This window comes from Saccoglossus kowalevskii, chromosome 16 (genome assembly GCF_978046115.1).
Source record: "Saccoglossus kowalevskii chromosome 16, keSacKowa6.1, whole genome shotgun sequence".
NCBI lineage: Eukaryota > Metazoa > Hemichordata > Enteropneusta > Harrimaniidae > Saccoglossus > Saccoglossus kowalevskii.
The window spans coordinates 11,948,992-11,962,882 of record NC_140656.1 but is presented as its reverse complement, the minus strand read 5'-3'; the positions used below and the strand labels follow the sequence as shown (position 1 = coordinate 11,962,882).

At 41.4% G+C, this 13,891-nt stretch overlaps 1 protein-coding gene across 1 annotated transcript in view; it reads right to left on the bottom strand.

Annotated features, from left to right (window-relative positions):
* Nucleotides 1-13,891, bottom strand: part of LOC100372841 (protocadherin Fat 4-like) — a 35,893-nt gene that overhangs the window by 18,073 nt on the left and 3,929 nt on the right. Inside the window, exons 9-21 of the mRNA XM_085490869.1 lie at nucleotides 13,059-13,794; nucleotides 12,738-12,803; nucleotides 12,496-12,650; nucleotides 11,663-12,389; nucleotides 5,325-5,390; nucleotides 4,902-5,056; nucleotides 4,072-4,798; nucleotides 2,639-2,704; nucleotides 2,215-2,369; nucleotides 1,385-2,111; nucleotides 1,105-1,170; nucleotides 863-1,017; nucleotides 27-753 (exon numbers count right to left, since the gene is read on the bottom strand). Coding sequence (XP_085346995.1) covers nucleotides 27-753; nucleotides 863-1,017; nucleotides 1,105-1,170; nucleotides 1,385-2,111; nucleotides 2,215-2,369; nucleotides 2,639-2,704; nucleotides 4,072-4,798; nucleotides 4,902-5,056; nucleotides 5,325-5,390; nucleotides 11,663-12,389; nucleotides 12,496-12,650; nucleotides 12,738-12,803; nucleotides 13,059-13,794 — 4,528 coding nt within the window. The remainder of the gene's footprint in view (nucleotides 1-26; nucleotides 754-862; nucleotides 1,018-1,104; nucleotides 1,171-1,384; nucleotides 2,112-2,214; nucleotides 2,370-2,638; nucleotides 2,705-4,071; nucleotides 4,799-4,901; nucleotides 5,057-5,324; nucleotides 5,391-11,662; nucleotides 12,390-12,495; nucleotides 12,651-12,737; nucleotides 12,804-13,058; nucleotides 13,795-13,891) is intronic.

The window sequence follows — 13,891 nt, the reverse complement described above, 5'->3', positions numbered from 1 at the left end:
TATATAAACAACATTGGAATACTTACCCGTTGTCTGGTTTATTACGAAGTCTGTGGTAGTCAGACTGAACAACACATCGCCATTACTGCCAGCATCCGGGTCTGTAGCTGTTACTGTGAATAAATATGTGCCAGATGGTAGTTCTTCTTCTACATCGGCTAGATAAATATCACTGTCAAACGTTGGCGCATTGTCATTGACGTCCAATATTTGGATGTCTGCCTCAGTAAAGTCGCTGAAAATGTCATCACCACCATCTGTAACTGACAGGATTATAGTATACGATCCCGTGGTATCGCGATCGAGGTGACTCAACACGAATACTGCACCACTTACGGGATCTACTGCGAATTTACCGTCACTTCCGCCGACTAGAAAATACGTCAACCGAGAATTGATTCCGGTGTCCATATCTTGGGCTACGACCAACCCTACAGTGGTTCCGACAGTTGCGTCTTCACTCACATTGAAGTGGTAAACCGCCTTTTCAAATAATGGAGCGTTGTCATTAACATCATTCACTGTGATGTTTATCGGGACCGTGGAATTGTGGGCACCATCGTGCGCGGTGACGACAAGGTGATACAAACTTATTTCTTCACGATCCAAAATTGCAGTTGCGTCATCATTAGTCGTGGTAATTATACCCGTGTTGGCATCAATATGGAATTGATCACTGTAATTTCCGGTGAGCGTATAGAACACATCCGCGTTGCGCCCAGCGTCAGCGTCAGTAGTTTCAATATAACGTTTCTGAAAATAGATACTTGTATTCAATACACCTGTTCAATAAATAGCGCCCTCTAGCCTACATTACTTCACAGAAGCGGTTCGTCAATAGAACTTATACAATTATACATACCATGATTACTGTAGTTCCGGTTTCTGCGTTCTCATCAACGTTACCGTAATATACAGGTTCAGTGAAAATGGGAGCATTGTCATTGATATCAACCAACTGTATTTTGATGGAAGCCGTCGACGTCAGTCCGGGCTCACCTTGGTCAACGGCGAGTGCTGCAAGGAATAACGCAGATTGTTAACATAGGCCATTGAAACTTATGGGAATTATCAACAAGGTATGAGGGCATATATTTAAATTACCAAGAAATGCGTATCTTCGGCTATCATCCTCTTCGAAATCTAATCGTACATGAGTTGATATCTCCCCTGAAAAATAAAATAATTGTAATGTTATAAAATAATTGCTTTTTTGTGTAGTTATGAGTTTCTGTGTCACACAAGTATACACGCACGTAAGCGTGCGGGGCGCACGTATGCCCACTTCACAACTACACGTGTGCCTCAAATTCGAAACTTCTTGAAATGTGTTCTACGCTACATCGTTTTTCATACATTATATAAACAACATTGGAATACTTACCCGTTGTCTGGTTTATTACGAAGTCTGTGGTAGTCAGACTGAACAACACATCGCCATTACTGCCAGCATCCGGGTCTGTAGCTGTTACTGTGAATAAATATGTGCCAGATGGTAGTTCTTCTTCTACATCGGCTAGATAAATATCACTGTCAAACGTTGGCGCATTGTCATTGACGTCCAATATTTGGATGCCTGCCTCAGTAAAGTCGCTGAAAATGTCATCACCACCATCTGTAACTGACAGGATTATAGTATACGATCCCGTGGTATCGCGATCGAGGTGACTCAACACGAATACTGCACCACTTACGGGATCTACTGCGAATTTACCGTCACTTCCGCCGACTAGAAAATACGTCAACCGAGAATTGATTCCGGTGTCCATATCTTGGGCTACGACCAACCCTACAGTGGTTCCGACAGTTGCGTCTTCACTCACATTGAAGTGGTAAACCGCCTCTTCAAATAATGGAGCGTTGTCATTAACATCATTCACTGTGATGTTTATCGGGACCGTGGAATTGTGGGCACCATCGTGCGCGGTGACGACAAGGTGATACAGACTTATTTCTTCACGATCCAAAATTGCAGTTGCGTCATCATTAGTCGTGGTAATTATACCCGTGTTGGCATCAATATGGAATTGATCACTGTAATTTCCGGTGAGCGTATAGAACACATCGGCGTTGCGCCCAGCGTCAGCGTCAGTAGTTTCAATATAACGTTTCTGAGAATAGATATTCAATACACCTGTTCAATAAATAGCGTCCTCTAGCCTACATTACTTCACAGAAGCGGTTCGTCAATAGAACTTATACAATTATACATACCATGATGACTGTAGTTCCGGTTTCTGCGTTCTCATCAACGTTACCGTAATATACAGGTTCAGTGAAAATGGGAGCATTGTCATTGATATCAACCAACTGTATTTTGATGGAAGCCGTCGACGTCAGTCCGGGCTCACCTTGGTCAACGGCGAGTGCTGCAAGGAATGACGCAGATTGTTAACATAGGCCATTGAAACTTACATTGCTTACGTTGTCGGATTTCAAATACATTATCATATTGATTGACACACAACTAATTAATACTTCAACTAATCGAATAACTATGTTCATTTCATAATTGCAGTACACTTGTAAACTAGTCAAATAGTTTGTTGGTAATAAAGGCAACGCACAACAGAGTTTCCGGGGAGCATAAATACCAATACAACGCAATTTGCTTGTATATTATAAAATAGCCATCTACCTTCAAATTCGTATCTCCGATTATTGACGTCATCAAAGTCTAATCTTCGGTTGGTTAATATATCTCCTGCAAATTAAATGTACATTGTTACACACTTTGGCCAAACAGAACAATCACAGAATTCAGTAAACACTGATTATTCACGCTGCCCAACAGTCGGAATAATTGCGACGGAAAAATTAGTATTTTTTATGAGACTAACATTAAACAGGTTAATAACTCGACGATTACAGAATTGACCATGATTAATTAGTTTGTTCATTCATTAATTTTTCAATGTGATTTCACCATCAACAATAATGGCTACTTTTAAACATATACAAAAACGTTTCTTGGTGGTGATTAGAGGAATTACAAACAAACAAACGAAACATTGGATACGACATTGTTATGTTTAAGATTAACGAACCTACAGTATATACGGACGGCGTCTGAGTTAGACAATACAAGCGTGTGATAATTTTGAAATATTCGTTTAATATGTTACAAGACATTGTGAAAAAAGTTTATCTCGCTAATAAGGTACGCCCTGAGGTGGCGTACCTTTTAAGGACTCCGGTGAATCAATGGTACTTGGTCTTTGATTGGGCCTTCATATACACGGTGCACAACCGTTTGGACCAGGAACATTTCCATCCAAGGTTTGTTAAAATAGTCCCATCATACATTCGATAAAAATCGACCAATTCTAACTAGAAACGTGTGTAATTGTAAAGGGACTTCATGTCTATGGTATTTGCACTCGTGTAACGCCATAGTGGACACGTGACTCCGCATATAGTTTTATCCAATCATTATACGTAACGTCACTAAATCGTCATGACGTCACACTCTTTAGGAACACCGTATCTTGAGTGTGTGTACGATGGGGTCTGTTTAGCTTGGTAATTCACTATTTTTTGCGATCTCAATCTGCCTTCGAGGCAGTGATGTATTTATAACAGTCCTCGTCTGCGCTGTTGATTTTACTCGCAAAGGCATCAGTACGACAATAATATGTGCAATTTGAAAGATTTGCAGTGAACTTCTGCGCGGGGCAGTTGGAACACGCACTGGCTAACTATATACACAGCAAGGACGGCACAAACACAGTCAGCTGGCGCACGCGTGATAATAAAATAAATGCGATATTAACTATATGGGGGCCGCCATCTTAAATGCGGCATAAAACTAAATGAGAGACTTATTTAGTTGTATGCTGCATTCAAGATGGCGGCCTCCATAAAGTAAATATCGCATTTATTTTATCATCACATGTGCGCCAGCTGACTGTGGGCACAAATCACCTGCGTGGAGTCATTGTGTGAGCACGCCCCTCTTTATGCGTGCTAAACAAAGATGGTTTCCAGTGTGCAACTTTTACCATCTACAGCAGCGACTAATAGGCGCTTACAATCTTAAATATGATCATTACTTGCAGATTAATTGCTCACCTGTTGTCTGGTTTACCACAAAGTCGTCTGTATTAAGACTGTACATTACATCGCCATTACTCCCAGCATCCGGGTCTGTAGCTGTTACTGTGAAGACATAAGTCCCGGATGGAAGTTCCTCTTCAACATCGGCTAGATAATTATCACTGTCAAACGTTGGCGCATTGTCATTGACGTCCAATATTTGGATGTCTGCCTCAGTAAAGTCGCTGAAAATGTCATCACCACCATCTGTAACTGACAGGATTATAGTATACGATCCCGTGGTATCGCGATCGAGGTGACTCAACACGAATACTGCACCACTTACGGGATCTACTGCGAATTTACCGTCACTTCCGCCAACTAGAAAATACGTCAACCGAGAATTGATTCCGGTGTCCATATCTTGGGCTACGACCAACCCTACAGTGGTTCCGACAGTTGCGTCTTCACTCACATTGAAGTGGTAAACCGCCTCTTCAAATAATGGAGCGTTGTCATTAACATCATTCACTGTGATGTTTATCGGGACCGTGGAATTGTGGGCACCATCGTGCGCGGTGACGACAAGGTGATACAGACTTATTTCTTCACGATCCAAAATTGCAGTTGCGTCATCATTAGTCGTGGTAATTATACCCGTGTTGGCATCAATATGGAATTGATCACTGTAATTTCCGGTGAGCGTATAGAACACATCCGCGTTGCGCCCAGCGTCAGCGTCAGTAGTTTCAATATAACGTTTCTAAAAATAGATATTCAATACACCTGTTCAATAAATAGCGCCCTCTAGCCTACATTACTTCACAGAAGCGGTTCGTCAATAGAACTTATACAATTATACATACCATGATTACTGTAGTTCCGGTTTCTGCGTTCTCATCAACGTTACCGTAATATACAGGTTCAGTGAAAATGGGAGCATTGTCATTGGTATCAACCAACTGTATTTTGATGGAAGCCGTCGACGTCAGTCCGGGCTCACCTTGGTCAACGGCGAGTGCTGCAAGGAATAACGCAGATTGTTAACATAGGCCATTGAAATTTACATTGCTTACGTTGTCGGATTTCAAATACACTATCATATTGATTGACACACAACTAATTAATAATTCAACTAATCGAATAACTATGTCCATTTATAATTGTCGTACACTTGTTAAATAGTCAAATAGTTTGTTGGTAATAAAGGCAACGCACAACAGAGTTTCCGGGGAGCATAAATACCAATACAACGCAATTTGCTTGTACATTATAAAATAGCCATCTACCTTCAAATTCGTATCTCCGATTATTGACGTCATCAAAGTCTAATCTTCGGTTGGTTAATATATCTCCTGCAAATTAAATGTACATTGTTACACACTTTGGCCAAATAGAACAATCACATCATTCAGTAAACACTGATTATTCACGCTGCCCAACAGTCGGAATAATTGGGACGGAAAAAGTAGTATTTTTTTATGGGACTAACATTAAACAGGTTAATAACTCGACGATTACAGAATTGACCATGTTTAATTAGTTTGTTCATTCATTAATTTTTCAATGTGATTTCACCATCAACAATAATGGCTACTTTTAAACATATACAAAAACGTTTCTTGGTGGTGAGTAGAGGAATTACAAACAAACAAACGAAACATTGGATACGACATTGTTATGTTTAAGATTAACGAACCTACAGTACATACGGACGGCGTCTGAGTTAGGGAATACAAGCGTGTGATATAGTCCAGGCGATGGGTGCGAAAATTGCTCAGATGATGATAAAAGCATGAAACTTAGCACACATGTACGTCACATCATTCTAAACATTTTGAAAGGTGGAGCCAATGCAAACTGTAAATAACATAGCAATGGTTGCTAAGCAACATATTACCCATAGCAACCAACATGTAAGATACCTGCAGGCCAATTTTCCGAACAATTTTAATGTATTTTTTTTATATCTGCAGCTTTGATCTTCAAACTAGCACCAACCTGGAGCAAGTGTATATACATAGAAACAGCTGCTAGGCAACATATTTTCTTTAGCAACCAAGCATATTTGATGTTTGCTGATTTAAACAATTCCATGCATTTCAATGTATATAGCTTTAGAATTATATTTTCACTCTGAGGCAAAAGTAAACTGCACATGGTTTTATAATGGTTGCTAGGCAACGCATTTACCTGATTATATCACCATGTTGGCTTTTTTAACCCATCAATTATTGTTGGCCAATTTTTATAGAACAATTATATAAATAGGTAATGCATGCTCCTGATGGTTTTTATTGAATCATAATCCATTAATTTTAGTGATCTTTTCAGGGCTGGAGGTGTAGTTACTTATTGGTGGTGGAAGATAGATGTCTTCAATTAACCTACTGGTGCATGCTCAGAAATTACGAGCCCCTCACAAACTACTACCCAGACAAGTGACTGGTCGAAAGGCATTGTTTGTCAACTAGACAGCAAAGAATCATTGACATCTCCCACAGATGCAGGCTATAAGACAATTGCTGAAAACATCAGTCAATTTAATGAACTCCAGTGCATGCCTGTACAAATAGATGTTACATGTTTGGACCATGGGAATGGTGTAGAATCCACATTTAAGGAACATAATGCAAAGTGGCACAAATCCTGTTATTTGAAGTTTGGCAAAAGTAAATTGGAACGTGCCAAAAAGCGAAAGCAAAAGTCTAATGAAGAACCAACAACCTCGGCAAAACAGATTTTTACACGCAGCATTAGTGGAGAATCAGATACCACCCATGTACAGAGCTAAACTCCAGTGTGTTTCTTCTGTTGCAAAGCAGAAACTGTGAAGGAAAAACTTCACGAAGTCTGCACATTAAAATGATTACTGTGTGACGAAGTGTGCACAAAAGATCCACGACGAGGCCCTCCTGGCTAAATTAGGTGCAGTAGACCTTATCGTGCTTGAAGCAAAATACCATGCAAGATGCCTCACCAATTTGTACAACAGAGCACGTGAAAAGGTCTCACAAATTTCATGTGTATCAAGTGACCAAACATGTAAAGGTATCGCGTTAGCAGAGCTGATATCCTACATAGAGGAAAGGAGACAAGATGAAGACATAAAGGTGTTCAAACTTGAAGATCTTACTAAGCTGTACACTGAGAGACTAGATCAGCTTGGTGTGGATGTTCCTACATGAATAAACAGTAAGCACCTTAAGACAGAGTTCTAATGCATCTCCCAGGTGTAAAAGCCTACAGGGAAGGAAGAGATGTGTTCATGGCTTATGAGGATGATGTAGGAACCCTCCTACGCCAAGGCCACCAGACTGATCCAGATGAACAGTGTCAATATGACTCAAATTGCAGACTCAATCCGACGTGACATTTATACACAGAAGGTAACATTCTCAGGGTCATTTGACGAAAATAGTCAGGTTGAATCTGTGTCTCAGTCACTTCTGTCGCTTGTCAGCATGCTCATCAATGGATCAAATATTACGGATCACACATGCAACAAGAACCTCAGTCAACCAGTGCTTACCATCGCTCAGCTGTTAGTTTTCAACTGCATCAAGAGGCGCAGAGACTATGGTAAAGTACAACATGTCTATCACGGCAAAGATCGACAGAATCAAACCTTTTACCACCGATCAATGCCATGCTGCCCCTGTTTGCTGAGGAGGCCAGCTCCCCATCAATGCTGCATCACTGCTTTGATGTTATTCAGACAGCTGTACAACTTGTCAACCCTGGTCAGATTCCAGTAATTGATCAGCCTCTGTTCGCAAAACTGAAACAACTACAATGGTCCATGGACATCCAGTATGAAGAGGACAAGTTTGTAATTCTTCTTGCTGGACTCCACATGGAGATGTGTTGCTACAAAGTCCTGGGTCATTGGCTGAAAAGGAGTGGATGGGTTGACGCTCTTCAAGAGGCATAACTTGCCACTCGTGGAATTGCAGAATCTTTCCTCAATGCATCCCATGTCACTCAGACCCGGCATGCCCATCAAGTAACTGCATGCACACTGTATATTCTCCTGAAGAATGCATTTGATGTGTATGCCACCAACATAGAATGCCTTGCAGCATGTGGTGCACACGTGGAAGACTGACAGTTCACAATTCCTGTACTGGTACACAAAACTTGAGTTGAAACCGCTTGCCTTGGCATTTGAGTGTTCATTGCATACTGGTGACTTTGATTTGTACAAAGATACACTGACTAAATTGACACCTTGGTTCTTCAGTCTCAACCACACCCATTACACCCGCTGGATATCAGTTCATGTGAGAGATATGTGTAGCCTGGACGACACCCATCCTGATGTTGCCCGAGAATTTTGGCACGGCAAGTTCGTCATGGCCAAGTCCTTGAGAAAATTCTCTCTCATCGCAATTGATCATGGCCATGAGCAAAATAATGGTGTGATGACGGGTGAAGGGGGAGTCATTGGACTGACACAGGATGCCGATGCTCTTTTACGATGGGCAGTAGCAGGGCAAGAACTTGTCATATCTGAATTGGAGTCATCCATGGTAGAGAAACGAGAGAGTCCCAGCCAGAGAAACCACCATGACCAAACTGATGCTACCCAGAAGAAATGTGCTACACAGGTCGATACACTGGTCAGAATAATTGAGGGTATGGGGAGTCCGTTTGACGAAGGAAGCCAACATCTTCTGAGACTGCATTCAAAGGACATCATGGACAAGCAGTCAATTTAGTGCCTCACTACAATACAATCAAAGGGTCAAGAACAGTATGGAACATTTGTAGACGAGCGTCTCCGGGCTAACATGAGCATCATGGATGGTGCTGTCCTCGTGAACATCCTTAGACCTGGAGGATGCAAGACATTTGGCGACTACGCTGCAAATGTGTTTGTTCCACACATCACAAGAAAACAGAACAAGGCTCAACGAGTAGATATTGTGTGGGATCAGTACTTTGACAACAGTCTAAAAGCACAGACCAGGGAAAAGCGTACTATGGGTCCTAGTCAACGTAGGCGTGTTGAGGTGTCCATCCCCATACCGAAGAACTGGCAGCAGTTTCTCCAAGTGAATAGCAACAAGATAGAATTGTTCAAACTTCTTAACAATGAACTAATATCAAGTGCATCAGCAGAGAACCCTATTGTTGTCACTGATGGTGATAATGTACTCTGTATACCTGCACAAGACACATCCAGCATTACTCCCTGCAATCATGAAGAAGCGGACTCCAGAATCATGGTACATGTTGCTGATGCTGTCAGACAGGGCTTTCACAAGCTCCTTGTTCGGACAGTAGACACCTATGTAGTTGTTTTCGCAGTAGCGGCTGTCCAGCAGCTAGGAAGGATAGACCTCTGGATTGCATTTGGAAGTGGCAAGAACTTTCACTACATCCCAGCACATGAGATAAGTGCCTCCCTTGGCCCACACAAATCTTTGGTACTTCCGGTGTACCATGCTTTCACGGGCTGCGACGCTGTGTCCCAATTTGCCCTAGTTGGAAAGAAGACTGCATGGAAAGTGTGGGAGACGCATGATGAACTCACTGGAGCCTTCTATGAACTGCACAGTGCACCAGAACAAATATCTGAAGAGACTGAGGCTTCACTAGAGTACTTCACCATCCTTCTCTATGACAGGACAGCAACAAGTACCTCCATCAACGAAGTCAGAAAGCTTCGATTCACACGAAAAGGACGTCAGATGTCAGCCCTTTCTCCTACCAAGGCAGCCTTACAGCAACATATCAGAAGGGCAGCATTGCAAGGTGGGCACTATTGGGGACGTACTACTATACCATATCGCCAGTTGCCTTCCCCTTCTGAGTGGACTTGCCGAGAACAGTGGAGGCCCCTGTGGACAAACTTACCAGAAGCAAGAGTATTCTTCCCAGAGTTGCTGAAGTGTCAATGTAAGAGCTGATGTAGAGACTGCAAATGTGTACGAGCGCACTTAAAATGCACCGTTTATTGTACATGCACAGGAGATTGTGACAATTCCTGAAACTATAATTAACGACTTGAGAATTTTAATTTGTGAGAATACATATTTTTGAAACAACCCATCTGACCAAAATTAGTTGGTTTCTTTCATGAATGTATTGTCTAACAACATTGTTTCAATTTGATGTACATGCGGTAAAAGACTATGTCTTTCTAATTCCGGTAAATATGCCATGAATTGTTCTATGTGTTGCTATGGTAAACAGGTTACTTAGCAACTAAATATTATATTATTATAATATATCAAAAAATTGTCTCTTCTGTAACGTTTAGGCAGTATTAAGTTGAAACATGATTTACAAAGAGACAATTAGGATATAAATAGACAGTTGGTATGGATCATCCGCTGCCTAGCAACAACCAAATTCTGTTTTTGTTTAATTTTGATACTTGTAGTGGCTTTAGAACATGAATTTAGATGGTTGTGATGCAAAAACACATAACATTATTCTTTCGGAATGGATTAGATATGCTTAAACATCTCGTTGCTAGGATCAATCGGTTTGCTTAGCAACCGTTGCTCAGAAACATGATATATCTATGGGCTCCACCTTTGGAAATATTCAGTATCAGCTCAAGTATAACTGTGCCAAGTTTCACGCTTTTATCATTTACTGAGCAATTCAAGCTGTATTTTGCACCAATCGCCTGGACGAATAATTTTGAAATATTCGTTTAATATGTTACAACACATTGTGAAAAAAGTGCATTTCGTTAATAAGGTACGCCATGTGGTGGCGTACCTTTTAAGGACTCCGGTGAATCAATGGTACTTGGTCTATGAGTAGGCCTTCATATACACGGTGCACAACCGTTTGGACCAGGTAACATTTCCGTCCAAAGTTTGTTAAAATACTTCCATCATACATTCAATAAAAATCGATCAATTCCAACTAGAACGTGTGGAATTGTAAAGGGACATAATGTCTATGGTATTTTCACTCGTGTAACGCCACATTGGACACGTGAATCCGCATATAGTTTTATCCAATCATTATACGGAGCGTCACTAACTCGTCATGACGTCACACTCATCAGGAATACCGTAGCTTGAGTGTGTGTACGATGAGGTCTGTTTAGCTTGGTAATTCACTATTTTTTGCGATCTCAATCTGCCTTCGAGGCAGTGATGTATTTATAACAGTCCTCGTCTGCGCTGTTGATTTTAATCGCAAAGGCATCAGTACGACAATAATATGTGCAATTTGAAATATTTGCAGCGGACTTCTGCACGGGGCAGTTGAAACACGCACTGGCTAACTATATACACAGCAAGGACGGCACAAACACAGTCAGCTGGCGCACGCGTGATAATAAAATAAATGCGATATTAACTATATGGGAGCGCCATCTTGAATGTGGAATAAAACTAAATAAGAGACCTATTTAGTTGTATGCTGCATTCAAGATGGCGGCCCCCATAAAGTAAATATCGCATTTATTTTATCATCACATGTGCGCCAGCTGACTGTGGGCACAAATCACCTGTGTGGAGTCATTGTGTGAGCACGCCCCTCTTTATGCATGCAAAACAGAGATGGTTTCCAGTGTGCAACTTTTACCATTTGCAGCAGCGACTAATAGGCGCTTACAATCTTAAATATGATCATTACTTGCAGATTAATTGCTCACCTGTTGTCTGGTTTACCACAAAGTCGTCTGTATTAAGACTGTACATTACATCGCCATTACTCCCAGCATCCGGGTCTGTAGCTGTTACTGTGAAGACATAAGTCCCGGATGGAAGTTCCTCTTCAACATCGGCGAGATAATTATCACTGTCAAACGTTGGCGCATTGTCATTGACGTCCAATATTTGGATGTCTGCCTCAGTAAAGTCGCTGAAAATGTCATCACCACCATCTTTAACTGACAGGATTATAGTATACGATCCAGTGGTATCGCGATCGAGGTGACTCAACACGAATACTGCACCACTCACGGGATCTACTGAGAATTTACCGTCACTTCCGCCGACTAGAAAATATGTCAACCGAGAATTGATTCCGGTGTCCATATCTTGGGCTACGACCAACCCTACAGTGGTTCCGACAGTTGCGTCTTCACTCACATTGAAGTGGTAAACCGCCTCTTCAAATAATGGAGCGTTGTCATTAACATCATTCACAGTAATGTTTATTGGGACCGTGGAATTGTGGGTACCATCGTGTGCGGTGACGACCAAGTGATACAGACTTATTTTTTCACGATCCAAAATTGGAGTTACGTCATCACCAGTCGTGGTAATTATACCCGTGTTGGCATCAATATGGAATTGATCACTGTCATTTCCGGTGAGCGTATATAACACATCGGCGTTGCGCCCAGCGTCAGCGTCAGTAGTTTCAATATAACGTTTCTGAGAATAGATATTCAATACACCTGTTCAATAAATAGCGCCATCTAGCCTACATTACTTCACAGAAGCGGTTGGTCAATAGAACTTAGGATACAATTATACATACCATGATTACCGTAGTTCCGGTTTCTGCGTTCTCATCAACGTTACCGTAATATACAGGTTCAGTGAAAATGGGAGCGTTGTCATTGATATCAACCAACTGTATTTTGATGGAAGCCGTCGACGTCAGTCCGGGCTCACCTTGGTCAACGGCGAGTGCTGCAAGGAATAACGCAGATTGTTAACATAGGCCATTGAAACTTATGGGAATTATCAACAAGGTATGAGGTCATATATTTAAATTACCAAAAAATGCGTATCTTCGGCTATCATCCTCTTCGAAATCCAATCGTACATCAGTTGATATCTCCCCTAAAAAAATAATACGTGATCTTTATAATTTTATAAAATAATTGTTTTTTTGTGTGTACAGTTAAGAGTTTTTGTGTCACACAAGTATACACACATACACACGCGCACGCACGCACGCGCACACACGCACGCGCTCGGGGCGCACGTATGCCCACATAACAACTACACGTGTGCCTAAAATTCGAAACTGCTTGAAATGTGTTCTACGCTACATCGTTTTTTTATACATTATATAAACAACATTGGAATACTTACCTGTTGTCTGGTTTATTACGAAGTCTGTGGTAGTCAGACTGAACAACACATCGCCATTACTGCCAGCATCCGGGTCTGTAGCTGTTACTGTGAATAAATATGTCCCGGATGTTAGTTCTTCTTCCACCTCAACTAGATAATTATCGCTGTCAAACATTGGAGAATTGTCATTGACGTCAAGTAGGTGTATTTCCACTTTAGTAAAGTCTCGTAGTATGTCAATGCCACTGTCTGAAACGGACATATTCAGCACGTATCTGGCAGTTTCCTCGCGATCCAGTTGACTCAGAATAAAAATTGCGCCACTCTCGGAGTTAACATCGAATTTACCTTCGCCTCCGCTAACTACAGTATACGTTAGTCGTGAGTTAATGCCGATGTCGACGTCTTCTGCTATGGCATGGCCAATAATGTTTCCCACGTCAGTGTCTTCCATTACAGTAAAGTTGAAAAAAGTATTCTGGAACATTGGGCTATTGTCATTGACGTCATTGACCAAAATAGTTATTGGGGCGCTTGAACTCCGACTTCCGTTCTGTGCGTCTCTATCATAGGCAGTGACTACAAGCTGATATGAGCTAACGTTTTCACGGTCAAGATCAGTGTCATTTGCAGTCGACGTAATAATCCCAGTTTTGTTGTCTATCTGGAACTGATCGCTTCCTTCTCCCGTGAGTGTGTAAACAACCGCCGCGTTCAGTCCAATGTCGGCATCAATGGTTTCAATGTAGCGATTCTGAATATAAATATGAATTATTAATGAGCTTTCAAGTGACGAACAGCCAAACTGTCAAACGCACGGACAACTGTTTTTACAATACGGGAACTTTTGA